The 21385-nt window shown below is 44.4% G+C and overlaps 5 protein-coding genes across 5 annotated transcripts; 2 read left to right on the forward strand and 3 right to left on the reverse strand.

Moving 5' to 3' along the window:
- Positions 1-1108: 1108 nt before the first annotated feature.
- Positions 1109-2225, reverse strand: LOC128712380 (ubiA prenyltransferase domain-containing protein 1 homolog). The gene is made up of 3 exons (XM_053807274.1): positions 2144-2225; positions 1810-2084; positions 1109-1741 (listed from the first exon to the last, which is right to left on the reverse strand). The coding sequence occupies exons 1-3, from the start codon at positions 2223-2225 to the stop codon at positions 1109-1111; spliced, it is 990 nt and encodes a 329-aa protein (XP_053663249.1).
- Positions 2226-4571: 2346 nt separating this feature from the next.
- Positions 4572-6861, forward strand: LOC128712225 (protein wntless). Its single transcript, XM_053807121.1, has 5 exons — positions 4572-4677; positions 5099-5973; positions 6049-6216; positions 6296-6680; positions 6755-6861. Exons 1-5 carry the CDS (start codon positions 4572-4574, stop codon positions 6859-6861), a joined length of 1641 nt encoding a protein of 546 aa, XP_053663096.1.
- Positions 6862-8462: 1601 nt separating this feature from the next.
- On the reverse strand, positions 8463-11049 carry LOC128714259 (A-kinase anchor protein 10, mitochondrial). The gene is made up of 3 exons (XM_053809134.1): positions 11025-11049; positions 10468-10659; positions 8463-10372 (listed from the first exon to the last, which is right to left on the reverse strand). Exons 1-3 carry the CDS (start codon positions 11047-11049, stop codon positions 8463-8465), a joined length of 2127 nt encoding a protein of 708 aa, XP_053665109.1.
- Positions 11050-11398: 349 nt separating this feature from the next.
- On the forward strand, positions 11399-13867 carry LOC128713345 (ribosome-releasing factor 2, mitochondrial). The gene is made up of 4 exons (XM_053808204.1): positions 11399-12008; positions 12076-12323; positions 12384-12505; positions 12601-13867. Exons 1-4 carry the CDS (start codon positions 11399-11401, stop codon positions 13865-13867), a joined length of 2247 nt encoding a protein of 748 aa, XP_053664179.1.
- A 115-nt stretch (positions 13868-13982) lies between these two features.
- LOC128713876 (cytochrome c oxidase assembly protein COX20, mitochondrial) lies at positions 13983-14419 on the reverse strand. The gene is made up of 2 exons (XM_053808747.1): positions 14363-14419; positions 13983-14294 (listed from the first exon to the last, which is right to left on the reverse strand). The coding sequence occupies exons 1-2, from the start codon at positions 14417-14419 to the stop codon at positions 13983-13985; spliced, it is 369 nt and encodes a 122-aa protein (XP_053664722.1).
- Positions 14420-21385: the final 6966 nt, after the last annotated feature.

Genomic DNA, 21385 nt, shown 5'->3' on the forward strand with positions numbered 1-21385 from the left:
AAAACGAAAAACAGTTTTTCAGACAGTTTTAGTGCTGTTCTTGTTGTTTGCCAGCTAGTTTTTCTTTTGCGTGGACTGTTTCGGTGCCATCCATTTATTTTATGTTTTTGATTGATATGTTATTATGTTTCGCCGCAGGGTCATGGAAAGGAAAATGGAGGAAAAGCAACTATTATATTTTTACTCATAATCTTACTCAAATTTGACGAAATTCCTACCAATCTGAAGCGTCAATGGAATAAGAAAAAATGGAGTATTTTCCACCAGGTGAAGTAAAGTCATAGTGTAATATAATAGTAACCATCCATAACAGTGATTCTTGGGCGTGTTTAAAGTTGTAAACCAATGTTTCAAATCTACAAATCGTTATCATACCATACACGGAGAAGTAGGTAAATTATTGCAATGGAAGAAAATGTGTTTACCGAATTTAAAGGATGTTTTTTTTCTGGTTCGAAGACAATGTTCATAGTCCGTTCCATCTTTGATGTGTTACATTAGTTTACAACTTTAAACTGCCATCCGATCCACTGCATATTACACACCGCGCACACACAAACACAGTCATTTATCAAAACGAGCTCATTCTTTAACATATTCAGTACCGTATCACCCGAATTTGGGTGATGCTCTATGGAAACCGCCTTGCACGATTTTGATACGGCGTTGAAAGGGTTTAATAGACTTTCAAACGGATGGTATTTCGACATTTCTTCGTTCAGCAATAACTTTAAATAATACATTTAAGCTTTACGAAACTATTCAACTTCTATCCGTACGCGTGCACTTTGATGCGGGACAGCGGCAGAGCCATGAACACACAACAAATCTTACACACATACCCGAGTGTGTTCAGTTAAGTAAACACAAACTGGTCTTACTAATCTACCAAACAGGTGTGTGAGTGTGTGTGTGGCAGCATGGTTTCGATATTTTAACGAATAAATAGAACAACTAGGTTAGAGCCGCTTCAGCGTTGAGGTGTTGTGCCATTAGAGCTTAATTACAGCACGTTATCAAGAAAACGTTCTACCAGCAGTTAATGAAAGTGCACACATCGCACAAACGATAAATGTGTAATGCACTTGGACGCATTCGGCGTTTTGGTTCACTTTTGCGTTATCAGCGGTAGCTGGGATGCACCGAAACAGGCCACGACATACAAAATACCGAAGAACAGGTTCAGCTTGGCCGTTTGACGGGGTACCTTCTGCACGGTACTCTCGTTGCGAAACTGTCTCTCGAGTGCGAATGCCTGCTTGAACGTAACCATTGGCAACAGAAACAGTACGGAGTATTTCATACCGAGCACCACGAAGATCACGTACGGCGTGAAGAGTAGCACAACGTACAGCACGTACGAACACGTCCTACCGATCAGGATGGCCAACGTCACAATGCCGACCCGCTTGTCCGATTCTGCATCCCGCGTGTTGTTGCTGTGTAGAATCGCTTCCGTGTTGAGCGCGAGCGGAATGGCGTAGAAAATGGTAGCCCATTCGATGTACCCGGTTTGTGCCATGTATGAAAACAGCACGGAGATGGGTCCAAAGATGACCAAGATGAGCACATCACCGAGCCCAATGTACTTCAGGCCGATACCACCGGTGTACAGGAAGCTGGACGACAGTCCACCAAAGTACACCAGGGCAAGATGTTCCAGCTTGGCGGGTGATAGGTACACAAGGAATCCAAATCCCAAACAGCCGGCTAAATATAGCAACACGCCTAAGGTAACAACCTACCGAATAAATAGAGCACATTTTTTAACCAGAACAATTTAACCAGCGCGCAGCTTCTGATATTTACCTCATCTTTACTAAGAATATGATCGACCAACGTTCGATCGTCTGCCTTTCGATCGTCGATACCCTTCACGTAGTCATAATACGTATTGACTAGATTTCCAGCACAGTGCACAGTCATGACCGTTAGCGCGGTACAAAAGAATGTCCACACGTTGAAGGACTCATATCCGCGCACACGTAACGCGAGTGTTGTGCCGAGTAGCGTTGGCATCAAACTGGCCGATAGGGACCATGGTCGTAGTGCCGATAGGTACGTTTTAACTTTCATTAACGATGCTGCAAAGGAAGGAAAAGATACATTAACCCACCGAACAATGGTTGGCAACTGTACATACCTTTGATATGTGGTCTATCGCCCCGAGTATTGCCAGCGACGTCTGGTTTAAAATCGAAGAGGTCGTCAAGTTTCGCTGCCATCGCGTATCGCTTTGTTTATCCTACGGTTGATTATTAATTTCGGTTCCCGCGCCACTCGAAATAGCAGTCCTTCCGTTGCCTCCTTCCCGTTCGGCGTTTCACAGTTCACGTTTTTCCGTACAGTCTAATTATAACCGGCAAAAAGCGTGACTTAACGTACTTTTTCTCTGCTGCTGCTGCTGTTACGGAGACGTGCATCTGCACATCGTCATGCTACACCAGAATGGTGGTGCTTCGCGTCAGCACTTAGTGCCGTTTGCCCATCCAGATTTTAGGCGATCCACGTCGCGTGTCGTTCACTGGAATCGCGGCCGTGTGCAAGATGTTGGCATATTGTAGATACTTGGCACTATTATGCTTTCTTTCCCACTTCCCACACACCGTGTGTGTACGAAATCGATTGGAGGATTTATAATAAACAATCGGTGTATCTATATGCGAGTGCGTGTTCAATCGCCGTGTACCGTTTTGGCGATGCAGAAGTTTCACGCAGGACTTTGGTACGAAGGGGCACTATCAGGCAAGAAGGGTTGGATGGGAGCTGGCGCTTAAAAATTGCTCAACCGCACCAGCTGTGTTCCGTTTTGCGAGATTGCTTTGAAATTACCGCACCCCGGCCAGGTTTAGATTATAGATTTTCGGAACTTTTTGCTCAAAAAAGTTGCTTCTGCTGGCCAAAAACCTGTCACTTCTTCCTCTTGTCACGTCATCCACTTTACGCACCGAGGGTCAGTCATCTGGCCATTAGGAAGACGCAGCATTTTTTATTTAGTCCCAAACATTGAATAGTTTTGATAATTTGTAAAGAAAATGCAAAGCTTAAAACTTTTATTCAATTCGTTTCAATTTACATTTTCAATCCCTTCAGAGGTTTTGTCTACGACGGTTTTCATTCAATTAACCAACTCCATTCAACGAAGTTTTGGTGGAAAACGGATTCAAACTTTGCAACAGTTGTTTATTTACTCTCTTTATCAATCATCCAAGTTAAGTTAACTGCGCACGCATGTACGTAGAGCTCCTTTAGACTAGATTGGCCCGGTACGGTACTGAAAATAGTACAAATCGGAAAAATATAAAAATTTAAAACTGTTTGTAAAATAATAGGTGACGTCCCATTGTGCATTGGTACCCCCGTCGGCGTGATGGAATAGTAACGCTGCGTAACGCTTGCATCGCAGACCTTGCACCAGGCAGAGGTGTGGAGACATTTCTTCAGGTGCATGCTGAATGATTTAGTTATGCAGCATTTTAATAAAATTTGATTCTAAACATTGATTGTTTAAATATGGTTATGCACGAATAACATATCCATTGGCAGTTCACGTTTGGCGTTTATCTGAATTTTGTTCCAGGGGAATGCACCGCTTCGTGTTTCTGTCAGCGGTACCGCGGGGGTGTTCCGAAGATGGCACGAAGCGAAAGATTGGCCGTTTTAAGGCCGGATAGCAGAATTGTTCGGCCCGTCGTGGGTGTGTTAAAGGAACGACGAAGGGATCGTGCGAGTGCCTGGACAGCGATGATGGAAGCTGTCTCGCGCAACGCAACGGCTGAATAGAAACAAATATGCAACATTTTTTATACTATTTGATGCACATTTTCTAGAGCATCAAGTGAAATTTTATTATATTTTTCATAAGAACACAATTAAAATTATAGGTACTAAAAGTAAAAGTACACACACACTTATCACACTGCACTTTTTTGCTGTTCTTCCAGGCGGCTGCTTGGAAGCCATACGCGAATGGCTTTTGCGGTCCTGCAATGGTTAAGGTTAATTAACACGTCCTGATAGTAGCAACATTTAGCGGCACTTTCCTATTTTAAGCTTTTTTTAATATAGCAGAACACTATGCAAATCCTTGCAACAAATCACTTCTTGCACGCACACACATACACATCCAGCTCAGTTGCCGTCAAAGAACGCCGGTAGAATGCTGTTGCGATGAGTTTCCTGTGAACTTTTGAATAGACAGTATAAATGATCGATTATATTTGGTTTACTTATCATTTTAAACCGATATCCTAGGTTATTGTAGAATAATACACCCTCGCACTTCTCTTCAGCGTCGCCTTTAACTACTGCGATTGTGTTCATGTTCAAGGGTAAAAAAAAGACTCAGGAGAGCGAGAAGGTACAAAAAGCAATACAATTTACGAAAGGGATAGGTATAATATCTTACCAAGAGCCGCTCAGTATGTGTAGTCAGCCGGCGTGAAACACAGTGAAACTGTTTGTTGAGGGGTAAACATTGTTCCTTGGGAGTACCTGTGCGCATTTATCTCCGGGCGACCTAAGCCCGTGCGGTGGTTCTTTAGCAGTGCAACATACCAGCCCGTCCCAAGATGTCGGGCACAATATTGGAGAATCTTAGCGGCAAAAAGTTGAGCATTTTGGTGGCAACGCTTCTGTTCCTGCAATTCCTCTGTTTCCTGCTGGGTGGTCTCATCGGTGAGTAATAAATGCAACGCGGTGGCGTCGTCTGGACGACTCGTCCCTCCCACATATACACAAGTGTTGGTCTGAACTCTTGCAGTCGAAGAAAGGGTGAGAATTTATGCCAAAAACAAAACCAGATATAGCTTCTGAAAATTAATGCGCTTGTAAATACGCATTGGGATTGATACATTGATTCGACGTTTTCTTTTTTGTGCTCCAGCATCTGGCTAAAAGAAGCGCATCAGAAGCGTTCTAGATTTTCTTTGTTTATTTAACCATCCTCCTGAAAACCGCGTCTGCGTTTGGAACGGTGCGCCAGCATGTGCGTGATTGCATGCGTTATAACAACTACCCTTTCTCTGTCTGCCTCATTTATGTGTAGGTGTGTGAGTTTTTTATGACCGTATTTTTCTCCATTTACCCTCATTCACAGCGCCGGTACCGGCAAGTGTGCAGACAATTCTGGCCACGATATGTAAAGATATTCCCGGATCGCACAACGATACCTCGGTATGGTTGTACTCGCGGGGTGAAGAACGCTGCCAAAGCTTGGACCATTTCGACATCGAAAATGACGACATGAAGATGGCCAATCAGATAGTGTTTGTCTTTCAAATGCCTCTGCCCCGGGAAGGTCGCCAGCTGGACTATTCCCGCTGGCAGCAGAATTTGATCGGTGTGCTGCAAACGGACATTGCGTACGATGCGAACGTGCTGCACAAACCGCACACGAAGATTACGATCGATGCACGGTTGGCGTACCGGAACAAGGGAGATGCTGATCAGGACTGGAAGTATCTGGCCTCGTCGCTGGAAGAGCGAGATCTCGACTGTACGGCAAACAACGTCACCGATGACTATCTGTACAACTGCAACACGATTCCTCTGTTTGAGCTTGGTTCGCTGCATCACGATTTTTACCTGTTAAACGTACGTTTGCCGGTGGATAGCGAACGACGCATGAATCTGGACATTGGACACATAAAAGATTTGCACCTATCCGTGATCTACCAGAACGGTGGCTTCACGAAGGTTTGGGTATCACTTAAGACGGTGTTTCTGCCTTTTATTGTCCTCATCATGGCCTGGTTCTGGCAGCGTGTCCATCTGCTGCACCGCAAACCGGCCCTGCTGGAAGAGATGCTGCTGGCGCTAGGCTGTGCGCTTACATTCTTAAACATGCCATTCGAATATTTTACGCTTTTCTTCGACATGCCGTTTATGTTGCTTCTGAGCGACATACGCCAGGGAGTGTTTTATGCTACGCTGCTATCCTTCTGGCTTATTTTTGCCGGCGAACACATGCTGGTAAGTGAATTATTCTCGTGAAGATATTCGAACCCTTTTCGTTATCTAACACGCACACCACTTGTACCCTCACAGATTCAAGAGACGGGCGAAAAATCGGGTCTCAAGACGTACTGGAAGCATCTGAGCGCGGTAGCAGTTGGATGTGTGTCCCTATTTTTGTTTGATATGTGCGAACGAGGCGTCCAGCTGCGGAATCCATTCTACTCGATTTGGGTTTCTAAAATTGGTGCAAACGTCGCGGTATGCTTGTGTTTCTGTGGGCTCTCTTTCACTGCGAAATTAAGATTCACACGGAATTGTGTTTTTTCCCCCATTTTAGCTTGGATTCATCATCCTAGCAGGCATCTCAGCGGGATTATACTTTTGCTTTCTGTGCTACATGATCTGGAAGGTGTTTTGCAACATCAACATTAAGCGTACATCGCTCCCGTCAATGTCATCTGCACGGCGTCTTCACTACGAAGGCATCATCTATCGCTTCCAGTTCCTGATGCTGGCAACTCTTCTTTGTGCTGCTATGACCGTGATTGGCTTTATAATTGGGCAGGTTTCCGAGGGACGCTGGAAATGGGACGAAAACATCGACCTGGAGTTTACCTCCGCTTTCTTTACCGGCGTGTACGGCATGTGGAACATTTACATCTTCGCACTGATTGTACTGTACGCTCCGAGCCACAAAAAATGGCCCACCAACGAAACTACGGGTAAGTGATGCTGGAATTTCATAATGTTACTTACCTTGTCTCCTGCAACGTCGGTTCGATTATATTTCTTCCAGAAAACATTATGAGCGAAGAGATAGAATTCAGCAATCTGCCTTCTGATTCGAATCCAAGCGAAATTTCGTCTCTCACACAATTTGCCCGAAAAGCAGCACAGGACTAAACTTTCCGAAAGCACTCCAACGCGAATATGCACAGCATACTAAGCCACGTGTGCTGACTTGTGGAAGACAGTTTGTAGCTGCTGCTCCGCTAGGTAAGATGTCCCATCCACCTCCCCGAGCGCAATAAGGAGGGGGCTTGCATTTACGAGTATTTTTGCGCGGTTTTACACAATCATTCTAAAAGCTCCATGGCAACACGCAGTAACATGTATCTCTGTAGTAGGTGTTCGTCTCAAAACGTCAACAGTATTAGTAGCATCAAACAGTATCAAAATGTGCGCTGTATAATAGAGTAAGGTAAAGCAACATTCGGCTCTTTTCTTGCGACATTTTGCTAGATTATAGTGCGTTTTACATCTTTTCTTCATATTTAACGTCTTGATCTTCCCTGATAGCGAATAAAATGTGGACATTTTTTGTGTAACTTCAAGCATTAACCTTGGGCTCTGCAGAAAGAAATTCATCATCTTACAAGGTATTCTGTTATCATAAGAAAATATATTTCATTTCTTAAATATCCTTAACATAGTTGGACATTGTACGATGTTGTCTGCGTCGTGCATTTCCTATTTCTTCCCATCCCATGGCGGCTCTCAGCCACTGTTTGCTCTTGAGAGTTGCACATGCTTAAAAATGGATGGGGATGTTAATGTTTCTTTATCAACTATTTAAAAAAAGTAACAGATTCAACATTGAATACGCGGTCCATGCGGTTCGAGGAATACTTCGACTATTCATTGAAAGCGGTAGCACAACGATTCGATTTAGTTTGTTTGTTTTTTTCGATAATGTTCGGTCTAAGACCCTGTTTTGCGCTTTGATCTTCATCATCACTTACCCGAATCTGTCCCAAAAACTGTGTTGGCACATCTACATCTAATACTAAGAAACTTAGTAATCTCCTTACTAAGGTTTGTTTTTATTTGTTCTTTTGATTCTAACCTCCTCACGGCACTTAACGAAGTGTGAGATTAAAATTGCCAACCCACTGATATCTTTTTGTCCGAGATAAAAATTAATTTTAGAATAAAATGATACATCTTACGGAAATACACAACGAGTAAATAAAAAAGGGATGGGCACTCACATGGACAACATTATTCGAGACTGCGCCGATTCCGTCCCCGCACAATGTGCTAGTGGTTTCCATATCGAAAAGTGTAGGAGCGTATATGTATAATACAACTAACACTTTTCGTCCTTCTCGGAGGACGGGATGTCTACTGTAAGTAGTAAATAATAAGGTCATGAACCATAATTCGTTATTTCATATTAGGTTTTGTTTATATAAGCACCATCTTGTTGTAGTGGAGAGATTCGCCACGGTTTACTAATTAATAATATTACGTACAGCAACGAACGCGTTGCGATGGGAGGACCTCCTATCCTCATCAGTGTGAGTTTAACGGTAATACTTTTGCTTCAACAGTCCGAAACCTTGGGTTCGCCAAGGTTTGTAACCCCCGAGGGTTTCCACATGTTAGATGTAGGTGGAATAGGAGTATTAAAATATCCAAATATTATCGAGAAATTGTCGCTGTTGCTCCCAGCACCCTAAATTGCAACACAACACTCAGAGAGGATCAGTTATTTTCTTCAATCACGTCTTACTGTTCATGGTAACGTTAGTAATGTCTTTTACAATCATCTCGGCCACCTGCCAGGCCAGCTCTTCCTGTGCCTTGTCTTCCGGCAAGTTAACAAGTTTTCGTACCGCTTTCTTGATCCGGTTGCGATTCCAACGGTCATCACCCGACGGTGGTTCGGCGATGTCGAAATCTCGCTCGTACCGACCGAGCGCATCAATCCGACCGAACGTTAGACCGGCGACGGGCGAATTCCGACGCCACAAAAGATCCGGATTGTACAACTGACGGGAATCGATCTGCATAATATCACCACCACCACCACCTACAGACCCGCTACCAATTCCACCACCACCGGAAGGTCCATTCGAGGCAGCAAGTGCAACGGCTACCAAATGTTTGCGGTTTCGTTGATAGTTTGTGTCGGACATGGCGAGCAGTGTGTTTTGCGAGGAAATAAACGCAACCGTGGTTCCACGTCGTCCACCTCCCGCACTGGCGTCACTCGTTACGTCCGAGAGCGTTTTCCGATGGCCTCGTTTGGCTCCACTGTTCATACCGGTCCGTTGTTCGGCCGCACGACCACCGGGAAGTATCCCACTCACATCGCTGCTTGTGCTCGTCTTCACCTTTCCAAGCAGCTCGCTAATAAACCGACAGTAAAGCTGAGATTTAATGAACCCGGCAAAGTAACGCTGCTCGAGAAATTGTTCAATAATTCGCACCGGAAGCTCGAAGCATTCCGCCACGATGGTCGGATCGGCCGAGCAGATATGTTCCTCGAGCAGAAAGCGTATCTTATCGCTTAAACCGAGCGAGCTGGTGGCCTGTAGGGAAAAATATTTCTCATACAGAACGACCGCATCCTTTTGTGCTTGAACTTGATTTTCGAACGAACGTTTAAAGTGTACCGCTCCAACGTAGAACTCTAGATAGTGGCGCTTGCTTTGCTGCTCTAGGTGTTCCATAAAGTAGAACAGCGCCATTTCGCTCCCGAGAATGTCTCTCAACGTAAGGTTATCGCTTGTTAGCACCTCCAGCGTGTACTTGCAGTAGAAGGAACTCTCCAGGAATGGGTTCAGATAGTTTTGTTCTAACATCTCCAACAGAAAGTGCTGAGCTTCGTTGAAGATCATCTCACTGCACGTCCCACTACTGCACAGCGCTAGCGAAATGTTGGACAATATGGTAGCCGGCATTTCAATGCAGTGCGGTGAATTTGTGATCAAATACTTCCGATATATTCTCACAGCGTCCGAGTTGATGAGCGAGTTAAAGGGCCGATTAATGGTGGACGTTGCTTTCGTCACTGACGCAGCGGGCATTGCCTCCATCGTCGTCCCTTTACCCGCTTCACAGATTTGTGTTTTTTCGTCATCGGTTAGCGACTGTCGCATGACGGTTATATCACAGACTTCCAGGTGTTTGCCTCTTGATTCTTTTCCAACCGGGTGGTCTTGTTCCACTATCGCCACCCCATCCTCGGACGCATCATCCTTAATATCTACCTCTTCCAGCACTTCCAGCGGTGTTGGAGGTGGAACCGGCGTACAGCTTTGCGACGTACGCGAATCAAGCTCCCGTACATCGTCCGCCGACTGTGAGTCTTCGAAGGCATTTTCAGAAAACGAGTTCGTTGATAACGAATCACAATCTATGCTGAAATACGATAGACTATCGTACCCATCGGAGGAGACACTACGGTGCAATCGGCCATGAGCGTGAGTAGAACCGCCAGACGATCGAAGCACGCCTCGTACACTTTCTGATGCTGCCGCCTTGAAGCTTTCCACCTCTAGCCAAAACTTAATCAATGAAAGAGCATTTTTCGATTCCAGAAACTGAACAAAGTAGCAGATGCAACTCTGCTCCGCCAGAATGTCAATCATACGGCGCGAAAGTTTCGAAACACGCGCGGCAGTATCTGAAAAACAAAGTGGGATGTAAGAAAGTCGCCCGCCGAATGTGATCAATTATTTACACACGCTACAAACACACAAACTCATGCAGTTCTCATACCTCGCTTCTCGAAGCAGTACCGTTCCGCTAGTCTTAGCGCCTCCTCATCTGTTTCAGGTGATTTTGCACCATCGATGACATCATCGGATGTTCTGAGTGATGATGGTATCGTTGTCGTCGTTGGGTCATTGTTCAGTATCGATGCTAAAGATGATTCGCTGCTGTTACCGGTTGTGATAGATTTTCTTCGACCTGTAAAATGAATACAAGCGTGGAAAATTACTACACTCCCTCGGATTCCACGCTCGTGCGTCAGTTCATTGGGGCGTCTACCCCTTGTGCAGAAGGGAGGTGGAAAAAAAAACCAAACGAGATGGAACATAAATAGCAACAATCCGCCCATTTCTCCCTATCTTTCCCTTCCAGCCCTATCAACTACACGGAGAAAGTTTGATCGTTGGAAAGCGTTTCAGCTGCTCTGCCGACAGCTTCCTCTTCGCGTTTTTGCTGTCCACCGTCCAATGCATTGAACCACTCTGCAGTACATGAATATAGTACAGGCTGTTTTGCTGTGGAAAGAATGTGCCATTTGGCCCGTAACAACGACCAACACAAACCTGTCTTCTTGAGAAACTGCAACATTCTGGTCGATTTCGGATTCGGCAGAAAGGGGTATGGATACTACACTTGAAGACGCAAACACCGCTTAAATCACTCTGCCGTTGGCTCATTTGCCAGCCATTTCACGCAATTTTGTTGTTCAATTTTTAATCTCCGCAGTTGGACTGTGTTTGATATCGGTCATGGTGGTGCTACACTGTTGCTGAAGTGAGTGAAACGCAAGCAAACACGAAAATAAAGAAATGTCAAACGTCAGCAGTTGTCAGTCGATTGGCAAACGTCTATCTACCGGAACGTGAATTGTCAGCTGTGCACAACGTAAATAAACATATCCGCGGTTCGTTGTGCGCTCCACACACCCAACCCAAAAATGTTGTGCAATCGGTTGCACAAAGCAGCATTTACGTGCCTTAGGAAGCGCTTTCCAGACAAATTACCCCACTACAGACATTTTCACAACTCAGATGGAACTATTAGTGAAAAACGTATCCGCAATATTGGAATACTGGCACACATCGATGCCGGTAAAACGACAACAACCGAGCGTATGTTGTACTATTCCGGTCGCACGGATATGTTGGGTGAGGTAAAATTGGGCAACACAGTCACCGACTTTTTGCTCCAAGAACGTGAACGAGGCATTACGATTTGTAGCGCGGCGGTTAGCTTCAACTGGAAGGAGCATCGAATCAATCTGCTCGACACACCTGGCCACATAGATTTTACCATGGAAGTTGAACAGTCGCTCGGGGCAGTCGACGGTACCGTGGTCATTCTAGATGGATCAGCGGGCGTAGAAGCACAAACCGTTACCGTGTGGGGTCAAGCCGATCGGCATCAATTGCCGCGCATAGTGTTCGTTAACAAAATGGACAAAGAAGGTGCCAATTACGAAGCATGTTTGGTGGACGTCCGGCAAAAGCTGTCCACCGTCCCTGTGCCACTTCAAATGCCTATTAAAGAACAAGGAAAATTGGTGGGTAAGATATCGATGGAGATAGTTTCTTGGCTCGTGTACAAACACTAACGTTGGCACTCTTTCTGTAGGTGTAATTGATGTGCTTTCGTCGTGCAGGATTATCTGGGATGGCCAAAATAAAGGCAGATCCTACAAAGCGATTCCAATCACCGACGAAGAGCTGCATGATGAAGTTCAAGAGAAGTTGTACGAACTGATTGATCTGCTGTCGGGTATGGACGATAGTCTGGCGCAAGCCATCATTGAAGCGAATAGTTTCGAAAACATTAAACTGAACCTTGTCCTGGATGCCATTCGTAATTGCACGGTCAAGCAGGTGAGTAGCATTATCGGTAAACGAATATTCCGATAGTTAATTTATCGAATTCTTTTATAGCAAATCGTGCCCGTCCTGTTGGGATCGTCATATAAAAATGTTGGAGTTCAGCTACTAATGGACAGCGTTTTGAATTTTTTGCCTGCTCCAAGTGAGCGAAATCATATATATGACTGTTTTGGGTATGTATATGACAGAGAGAGAGAGAGAGAGAGAGAGAGAGAGAGAGAGAGAGAGAAATATTAAACACTTATCTTATGTGATGCAACACTTTTAGGACTGATTTTGTTGGAAAGGTTTTTAAGGTAACGCACGACAAACAGCGTGGTCCCATCACGATGATACGCGCATTTCGGGGAACGGCAAAGAAAGGTTCGAAATTTATCACAGCCACCGGAGGTTCGGAGACGATACAACGTATCTACGAACCACTTGCCGATGAGTACCGGGAAATTGATTCTTTTAGCTCAGGCAATATAGGACTTTGTGCTGGACCTAAGTCGACCGTTACTGGGGACTTGGTAGTGGCAAACGCGGCTGCTTTAAAAAAAGCACTAAAGCGACTTTCCGCGACTGACAATACCACGGAAGAAAACTCAGACGATGAGCTGTTGCTGGCTTCAAAGCTGGGCCTGCAAAACACCATTCCGGATGCAGTTTACTTTTGCTCGATAGAACCTCCATCGTCTGGACAACAAACGGCACTGGACAATGCGCTGCGTGAAATCCAACGTGAAGATCCAAGCCTACGAATACGATACGATGACGTAACCGGACAAACTGTACTCGGGGGTATGGGACAACTGCATTTAGAAATAGTTAAGTCTCGCATTTTAAGTGAGTATCGAATCGATGCTGATTTGGGTCCGCTTCAGATTGCGTACAAGGAAACGCTTGATGAACCCAGCCGGGGACAGTGGACTGCGGAAAAGGAAATAGCCGGTAGTAAACAATCTGTACACATGGATATGACCATCTTTCCACTTGCTGTCGAGAGTAATGTGGAGCGCTTTGTTTTGGATAATTCTGCCGAAGCGCAAGAAACGCTCAAACTTGTTCGTCCAAGGCAAATGACATATTTTCGGAAGGGAGCGCTCGGTGCACTTCAGCGAGGTCCAAAATTGGGAGGTCAATTGGCAAATTGCGCTATAAAGTTGCATGCGCTCACGATCGGGAGAGGCACTGCTGATCCATTCATTATGGCTGCCGCTGCTCAATGCATAAGCAATGTATTGAAGAACGCTCGCTGCCGTCTTCTGGAACCGGACATGTTTCTGGAAATTGTCACACCTAGCGAATACCTGCCACCGATCCTAGCTGATCTTAGTCGTCGAAGGGCACGCATAGAAGACGTTGCCCAGCGTGGTTCAGCAAACAAGGTAGTGAAAGTCAATGCGCCCCTGGCAGAGTTGGGAGATTATTCCACAGTACTACGCACGATAAGCTCCGGTACGGCAAGCGTCTCGATGGAACCGAACGGACACTCTCCCATGAATGAATTCGATGAAGCGCAAGCAATGAGACGAGCATTAGGATTGGAATGAAACAAATAAAAAATGTTGTAAATATTTGGTCGAAACGTAGGGTAACTTTTTTAATCAATATTAATACAATTTACAAGACAAAACACTCAACTACATGACCGAGTTTCTTCTGCAATTAGGCTTGTTCCAGCTTGGCGTTTATCTTTTCACGCTCCTTTTCGGTACCCTCATAAATAGCTTGTTGTTGCAGTGCTTGCTGTAGCTGTGCAGTATCAAACTTTTGCTTGGACCAATTGTACCGACACGGAAACCAATAGCCCAGTGTGGTCGCCATAAACGATCCAAACCCGATGTGTGTGGACAGTTGTGGACGAGAGGTTTTAAGAAATGCCAAAAATCCTACCCCCATTCCAATGCTGATTCCATACAAAAAGCTATTCCGAAAACACGGGATCGTGCTCACATCTCGTCCAAAAATGATCAAAGACTGCAAATCGATAGTACACAAGCATTAGTTCGTATGTTTGTTAACGAGTTGACCATGTCGCTGATTACCCTTTCCGATTGTGGATCTATGTCAATATCTTCCGAATGTTCCCGACTTTCACCCATCATTTGGGTATTGGGATAGATTCTGCCGAATTATGTATCACTGTAAATATTTTTCCAACAGTAAAACAGCCCGGTTTCACAAAATATCCTAATCAAAACAATTGGGTTGTTATGAAATCAATTTGACAGCAAGCAGTTTGTCAGATTGACAGCGGAGAGGTTTTTTTTGACATCATTCCCCGTCATGGTGCAACCTCTTCCATGCTCACTTGGATGTGTGCGCTGAGAATAAAATTATCTTCTATCGGAAAAAGCATCCTCCGCGCGAGGCGATCCATCAGACGAAAGTTAATTTCGTGTGTGAAATTGCAGTGAAAATCAAAGCAAGAAGCAGGAAAGAATTCCCAGCGTTCAGCGTTACATTGTTCTCGATGCAACGGTGTGCATGTCGTGATTAGGCACGTAACGTACATGTGCATGTGATTAGGCATTTTGGTGTGCTCTCCGTCGTGCCGTGCGTGCAATTACGCGTGCAAGAAACCTCTGCCGCCGGAGCTGGTAGCCTGCCTGTTTCTGGTGGTGGTGCTTATTGAAGTCCAATCTCACCTTTGAGGAGGTTGGCCAAGACGCAGCATAAAGTCTACTCCTCGCCAGGCCCATTGGCCCTAAACTACAATATCCATGTGCGGTATGTTCAAGTCAGGTTTGAAAGCTGACGAAATCTTAGCGTGGAACGTAACGTAGGAGGCGCTGTACGGGTTGAAGCAAACAACACACAACAGCAAGCAAATGATAAATGCCATCTTTTACATATAAGGTAAGTTTTCACCTTAATCTCTCGGGAACTTGTGTGAAAGAATGTGTGTCCTCAAGGTGGCGTCCTTTGCTATTTTGCAAAGCATTGGATGGAGTTCCTTCTCCCATTGGGCCGGGGACGTTGAGAGAACATTCTCCCAACCACTGCCCTGTTCCCTGTTTCCCTTTTGATTCACTTGCGCTAGATTTCGTTGCGGTTGTCAGATTGGTGTTTTTCGTTCGTCGTGGCTGTACCACCTTTGCTGGTTTTTCTGGGTTCGAACGACAGTAGGGCACAGGGTGCGACGAGCAGAGAGAGATGGGCAAAGAGTTGATGTAACGTATCTCTCACACACACTAGTAACTCGGGATGGCAAATCGTATACGCACACAACCGAACGCGCGCACAGGTCGTGTACACACAGTTGGGGGGACGGGACCGCTACCATCTGATGCAAGCAAAATAAAAGAACAAGAAAAATAACTTTCACGCGCCATTTTGTTTTTTCCCGGTTTTGCGGCGCGCAAGGTAGCAAAACTTTTTATTTGGCTGGTAGACCGTGCCTCAACGATCGGATGCATGCGTAATAGATAGAAAGATAATAATAGTCATAATGAGCGGAAAAGCAGGGCGACGGGTTGTGTGGTAGCTGGATGAAACGGCACAGGAGGACGGTGGGGGAATGAGGGGTGTATTATTTCCCACCGCGCATTCCCTCCGTCGGAAGTTCATCCTGCTTGAAGAATACTGTTGGAATTAGCTGTTGGCAGCGCACACTTAGATCAACAATTTCTTACTCAACGGGAATAGTGCAACGTTCGATGTGCGTGTGTATGTGTGTGTTTGTGCAACCAAAACAGAAACCTATTCGCCAAGAGCACAAAACGAATCGTCTCTGGTCAGGGAATAGGTATCGTCGTATTTGGGACTTTTTTTTCTTTCTTAAACTGCTCTGCCTTGTCGGATTACCCGATAACCGCGTATGGCCATGGCAGTTTGTTATGTAAATTTAAGTCAACCGCTGTTCTATGTGAAGTGAAAAGAGCGCTCTCCCCACCATGTGGTGCTCTTGAACTCCGCAATCAAGATTAGGACCAGGATCTTCAAATACTGATCTCAAAACCCTATAAACAAAACTGGAACATTGGAGTGTTAGATCTAAATAAGCAAAAAGGAAAGAATTCAAATGTGTTTCGTGTTCGCAACCAGCTCGAACGACTAGGAACTTGGTACAGAACTATGCGTATAGTTTGCACATGGTTTTACTTTCGACATCGACATTCGAGGAGGTTGTGTGCCTGTCTGGCTGCTGCTGTCGCCGTCGCCACCGTGGCAAATGGACAATATTAAGCAGTGCAGGGCTCCAGAGCGAATGTGTGTGATTAGATATTTGATTATTTGTGTACACATTGTAATGTCACACCACTGTAGTTTTGCTGGTGATAAAACCACATGAATTCTTCGCCACTCAAAGGGACGGAACGGAAGTGTTTTTTTTTTTTTTTGTTTATCGTAAATTGCTGATGTTGCTGACATTGTACAGAGAGTGTCTTCTTTCAGTCACTGGTTAGAACCACGATTTTTCACAATGTAATTAGAAATGGAGCAGCCTACACGAAGCTCGAACTCAATATCAGCAATGATCAGTAGTTATAACCCATCCTAGCCAGGAATAGACTACACTGACAAGAACTCTCTGCGGTACATTAACAATTAAATTTTTGCATTGACTTGTACGGGCCCAGAGAGTAAAAAAAATGTTGGAGGTTGACGATAGTTCGATCAGCTTTTGTTGAATCACTTGATCAAATGGAAGAGGAAGAGGAAATAAGATTGATACTGCATTTTTTGCGTGTGTGGTTCGCTCTAAATTGACAAAACTCTGATATATTTTTATAACGCCGGGTATAGATGAACGTCAAAAAATGGTCCTCAAATTGGAGAATAGGGATAAGGAAAAGAATGTGAAGAATAATGCAAAACACTGTACTTGTCGGCACCAATATTCGAAAGTTAATGGAGTTTTAATATACGCACCAAATTTGTTACAAATTTCGTTTTCGCCGAGGCATGCTTCGATAATATTGCCCAAGAACGTCACACCAATGGCGTTACTTGACAGTTCGCACTGTTCGCCGCGAGGTTCGCGTGTGTGCGTCCAGGCGCACCCTACGGTTGCGTGTGTGTTGGTATTGGATCTACCCAAACGCAGCAGCAAAATCGCTCTCTCCCGCTCTGCTGCTGCTGGCCTTCGTTGTCATCTTTTCCGCAGTCGTCATCCGTCGCTGTAAAGAAAAGAGCAGGCCAGGCTTCATCCGGCTGTTCGTGCAACCCAGAGACGCGTCGCGTATGCGAAGAAGAAAAGTCCCATTTTGTGCTCGCTCCGTCATTGTGTCAATCCTGGGTTTATAGTAGTTTTGTGGTGAAATTGGTGAAGATACAAAGTTTATTGATAAAGAGTTACAGTTTCTTTGTAGCGTTACGGTTAAGGGTTACAGTGCTTTGCAAGACATAATACAAAGCGTAAACGCATATTCGGTTTGTTCACGTAGCGTGCTGTGCATTCCGACCAACGAAAGGTGAGCTCCCGTTTTTTTGGGGTAGGATTCAAGGGCCTTTGATTTCTTGTGGTTCAGTGTTTTTTTTTGTTTGCTTGTGATGAAGTGTTCGGGATGCGTGTGATTATTTGTCCACTGCTTGTGATAAACGTAATAATATTCGTGCCACTTTTGCACATCTTCGTGTTCTCACTAGTGCTGGTTGGTTGAGAGTGCGTGTGTGTATGTGTGCGCCGTGTAGAAGAGATGAACGAGAGGTATTTCCAGTCTGGCGGGCTTTATAGAAATATATTATTGTGTATTAAACTGTGAAGGACACAATAAACTTCTTTCGCACACACCCACGTACCCGACGGTTGGGCATATTTGACCATGGACATTTTAATAAGTTTTATTAGGCATGTGTGTACTCCGTGTGCGTGTGTATATTCCATTTTTGCGACTCGAATTATTCCCACTCTTTCTTTCTTGCCATTCTCCACCCCTAGTGTATGACCCGCGCGCTGATTCGATCGGTCCCGATACGTTCATTTTTTGTTGCCTGTCGTTCCGATACCCCCTTTAGTTTTGTCGCGCACAACCCCTACCACTTCGTGGGTCTCATATTCTCGTGACGCGTACTGTACCCGCTTACGCACACATATTAGTGGAGTGGGGGGAGACTGAGCAAAAAAGTATATGTGCATGCCTGCGTGTAGTGGTGAGAGCGGGAAATATCGCGCGGGAGCGTGGACTGGCTAATGTTGTCACCACTACACGCAGAGCCGTGTGCACTACTGTGTGTGCACACGACGCAGTCTCTTGTGCGATAGTCGCTTTGGGAGTTTTTTTTCCCATTTGCTTCCTTTTTTGGATTTTTTTTTCTACGCTTTTCTGCACGGGTTTTTTTACGTTGTTTGGGAATGTATCGTCTCGGTGTTCAGGAAGGTAAAATCAGAAGACACCGGGTTGGTACGGTTGGTGTGAGTTTGAGTGCATTTGAAGTGCGTGAGTAGTGTGAGTGTATTGCTACGTATGTGTTTGTGATATGTCTCGCTAGTTCGAAATGTATAGATGCAAGAAAAAAAATTAAACCTCAAATAATAAGGAAATGATCATCTACGCAAAACACTCATATGCACTTAGAATCGGTTGAAGCAATTCTGATCTTCATTACCAGTTTGAAGAATGAACACCAAATTGAATGTCGCTCAATAGAGTATTCTAAACTATTGACCAAGCATCCAGAGATTGTTAATATTAATTTGCAGACAGGTATTTTCATGTTTTGTGTGATGTTTTCTCTTCCATGTGTGTGATTCGAAGCACCCCCTTCCTTTCGACTATCTTTTCCGAGCTAAAAACGGTTTCAACAAACTAGAAAAAGAGACAACGGTCGCGTAAGTGTGTGCGTGTGCGTGTTCCCATACAACAAACACATTTTGCTGCGTACACAGAACAGCAGCCATGGTTGCAATGGCTACCTTGTCCGCGGTGAAAACGTAATCGCCATTCGTTAAAAGTGTGTGTGTATGTGGATGTGTGTGTGTTTGTGAGGGAGAGTTACGCATACACGACGCAGCAAAGCATATCTCTCGTGTGACGCGCTGGTGTTTACCGCCTTGGCCTGGTTGGACCGCCAGAGGAGAACCGTTGATGATGGTGTGTTGGCCTCCTTCTTGACTTTGCGGTATTTGGTCCCATTTGGGGAGGTTGAACATTCTGGTTGGTGTGTGGTGTGTGGGCAACAACAAGAAACGAGATAAAGAACAGGGAAAGAAGTAGTTGCTTGATTTGGCGTGTGTTCTGCCTGCGGGTGTCACTATCATTGGTGTGTCGGACAATTTTCTGCTCAAAAATGTTGTTTAACAGAAGTGATAACTCATTGAAAATTTGTTCCATTTGAAAGATGTCTTTTTGTTATTTTTTTCACCTGTTCAGTAGTAACAAACTTAATTCGTTCAGAACTTTTGCTACAAGCCGCCTTTGTCGTCATAGTAACACAACATGAATACTTCATTTTGACGAAGGGAGTTTGTTGAATATCGAGCTTTGGTGAATCTAGTTTTATTTATGTAGGTCAGAAGAAAGTGGAAAAAATACTTGTTATGCTGTTGTCGCTCTTCGTGTATCCCAAGACTCGCTTTTCTTCTTTAGATTTTTTTTTGCTTAACCCTCGCGCGAAAGTGCACATATTGCTAACGTACCTAAAACAGTTTCCTACAAAAGTGTGTGATGATAAACTTTTTATGTTAAAAAAAGCCCTAAACGGTGCAAGAAAATATGCGTTGATAGTATTTTTTTTTTATTTATTTTGCGTGAGAGACTACTAGATCGTGTGTAATCCGCGCCTTTTTCTGGTTACAGCCAAACGAGAATGTGTGAGAGCAATCTTTTCACACACACGTATGTGTGTGTTTGGCGATCTGTGACTTTGCGTGCGTGTGTGTGCTGTAAATGAGTGAGCGAGTGCACAGTGAGCTTTGTCGGGTTAAAAGAGCAGGAGCAATGCTGTTATGCTGCTCTCAAATGTATAAATCTCGTATAAGTTGTACTTTGTTATGCCACCTTTACCTTCTAGTGGAAGGGGTTTGGCAATACATCGTTCCCAATGATACAACATTTGTGCGTTGTGCGATGAGGAAAGGCTGAGAATCTCCGTCCTCCGCATGGGGGAAAAAGACCAACGTAGCAGCACAGAAACCGCTTAGATTAGATATGTTTTGCGAATGCAGTATTATCTCTGCATACACCCAGAAGGGTAGCTGTTTATGCTGCTGTGTGCAAAGTTATGTTTTGCTGTGGTATGATTCGTTACTTCAATATGTAAAGAGGCTTCCTTCTTTCGAAGTTTTTTTTTCGGAGCAAGAATTTGTTTTCTATTTGTTTGTAGTTTTTTTTCATTTAATCTTGTGGAACTTGAGAAATAGGAAGATCTTGTCTATCATTTGTAGCAAAGTAATACAATGTGTTGCAATATACCCTTATTAGAGGATTTTACCGGTATTTTCATGGATTCGGATAATTCGATTATTGGTTTCGCTGTCGAATATTGTTATATTACTATTAAAAACATAATTCTTATATAACATAAAATATGAAATATCCTTTTGCATATCGGCACTATCTAAAAATTCCCCAGTACCACATGAATTCTTTATCAGGAATGTAATGCTTCTGTAATATTTGTTGTATGCGTTCTCCATCATCATTAGGGAAGCAAAAATGAACCTTTTTTGTGTGCGCCTCCTCCACAGTTTTTAGTATAAATAGTGTATCCACCATCGCCCCTCAAATAGACGAAAAATTCAGAGACAACCGCCCAAGATCCGGTGCGCACTACTACCCCAAAATGCACATAAAAATGCACCCGATCTCTCTCTCCCAAGCATTCTGACCCAAGTAGTTTGATGCACCTTCCAAACCACCTACACATACACACGCGGCACACACCGCCTTTTGTGTCACCCCGGAAAGTCGTCCCATTCCGGTCTCGCTTGCCGAACCGGGAGAAGGACTTGCCGAACACAATAATGCAGTAAATACCGGTTCAATGGGTGCTTGTGCTGTGTTTTTGTTAGAGAATAAGAGATGGGAGAATGTTCTGATGATGCTCTTGAAAACTCGGAGTTCTCTTTGTGGACCTTTGAAAAGGGTTACACATTAATTTAAGGAAATTTGTAAAAATAAAAA

Source organism: Anopheles marshallii, chromosome 3, assembly GCF_943734725.1.
Source record: "Anopheles marshallii chromosome 3, idAnoMarsDA_429_01, whole genome shotgun sequence".
Lineage (NCBI taxonomy): Eukaryota > Metazoa > Arthropoda > Insecta > Diptera > Culicidae > Anopheles > Anopheles marshallii.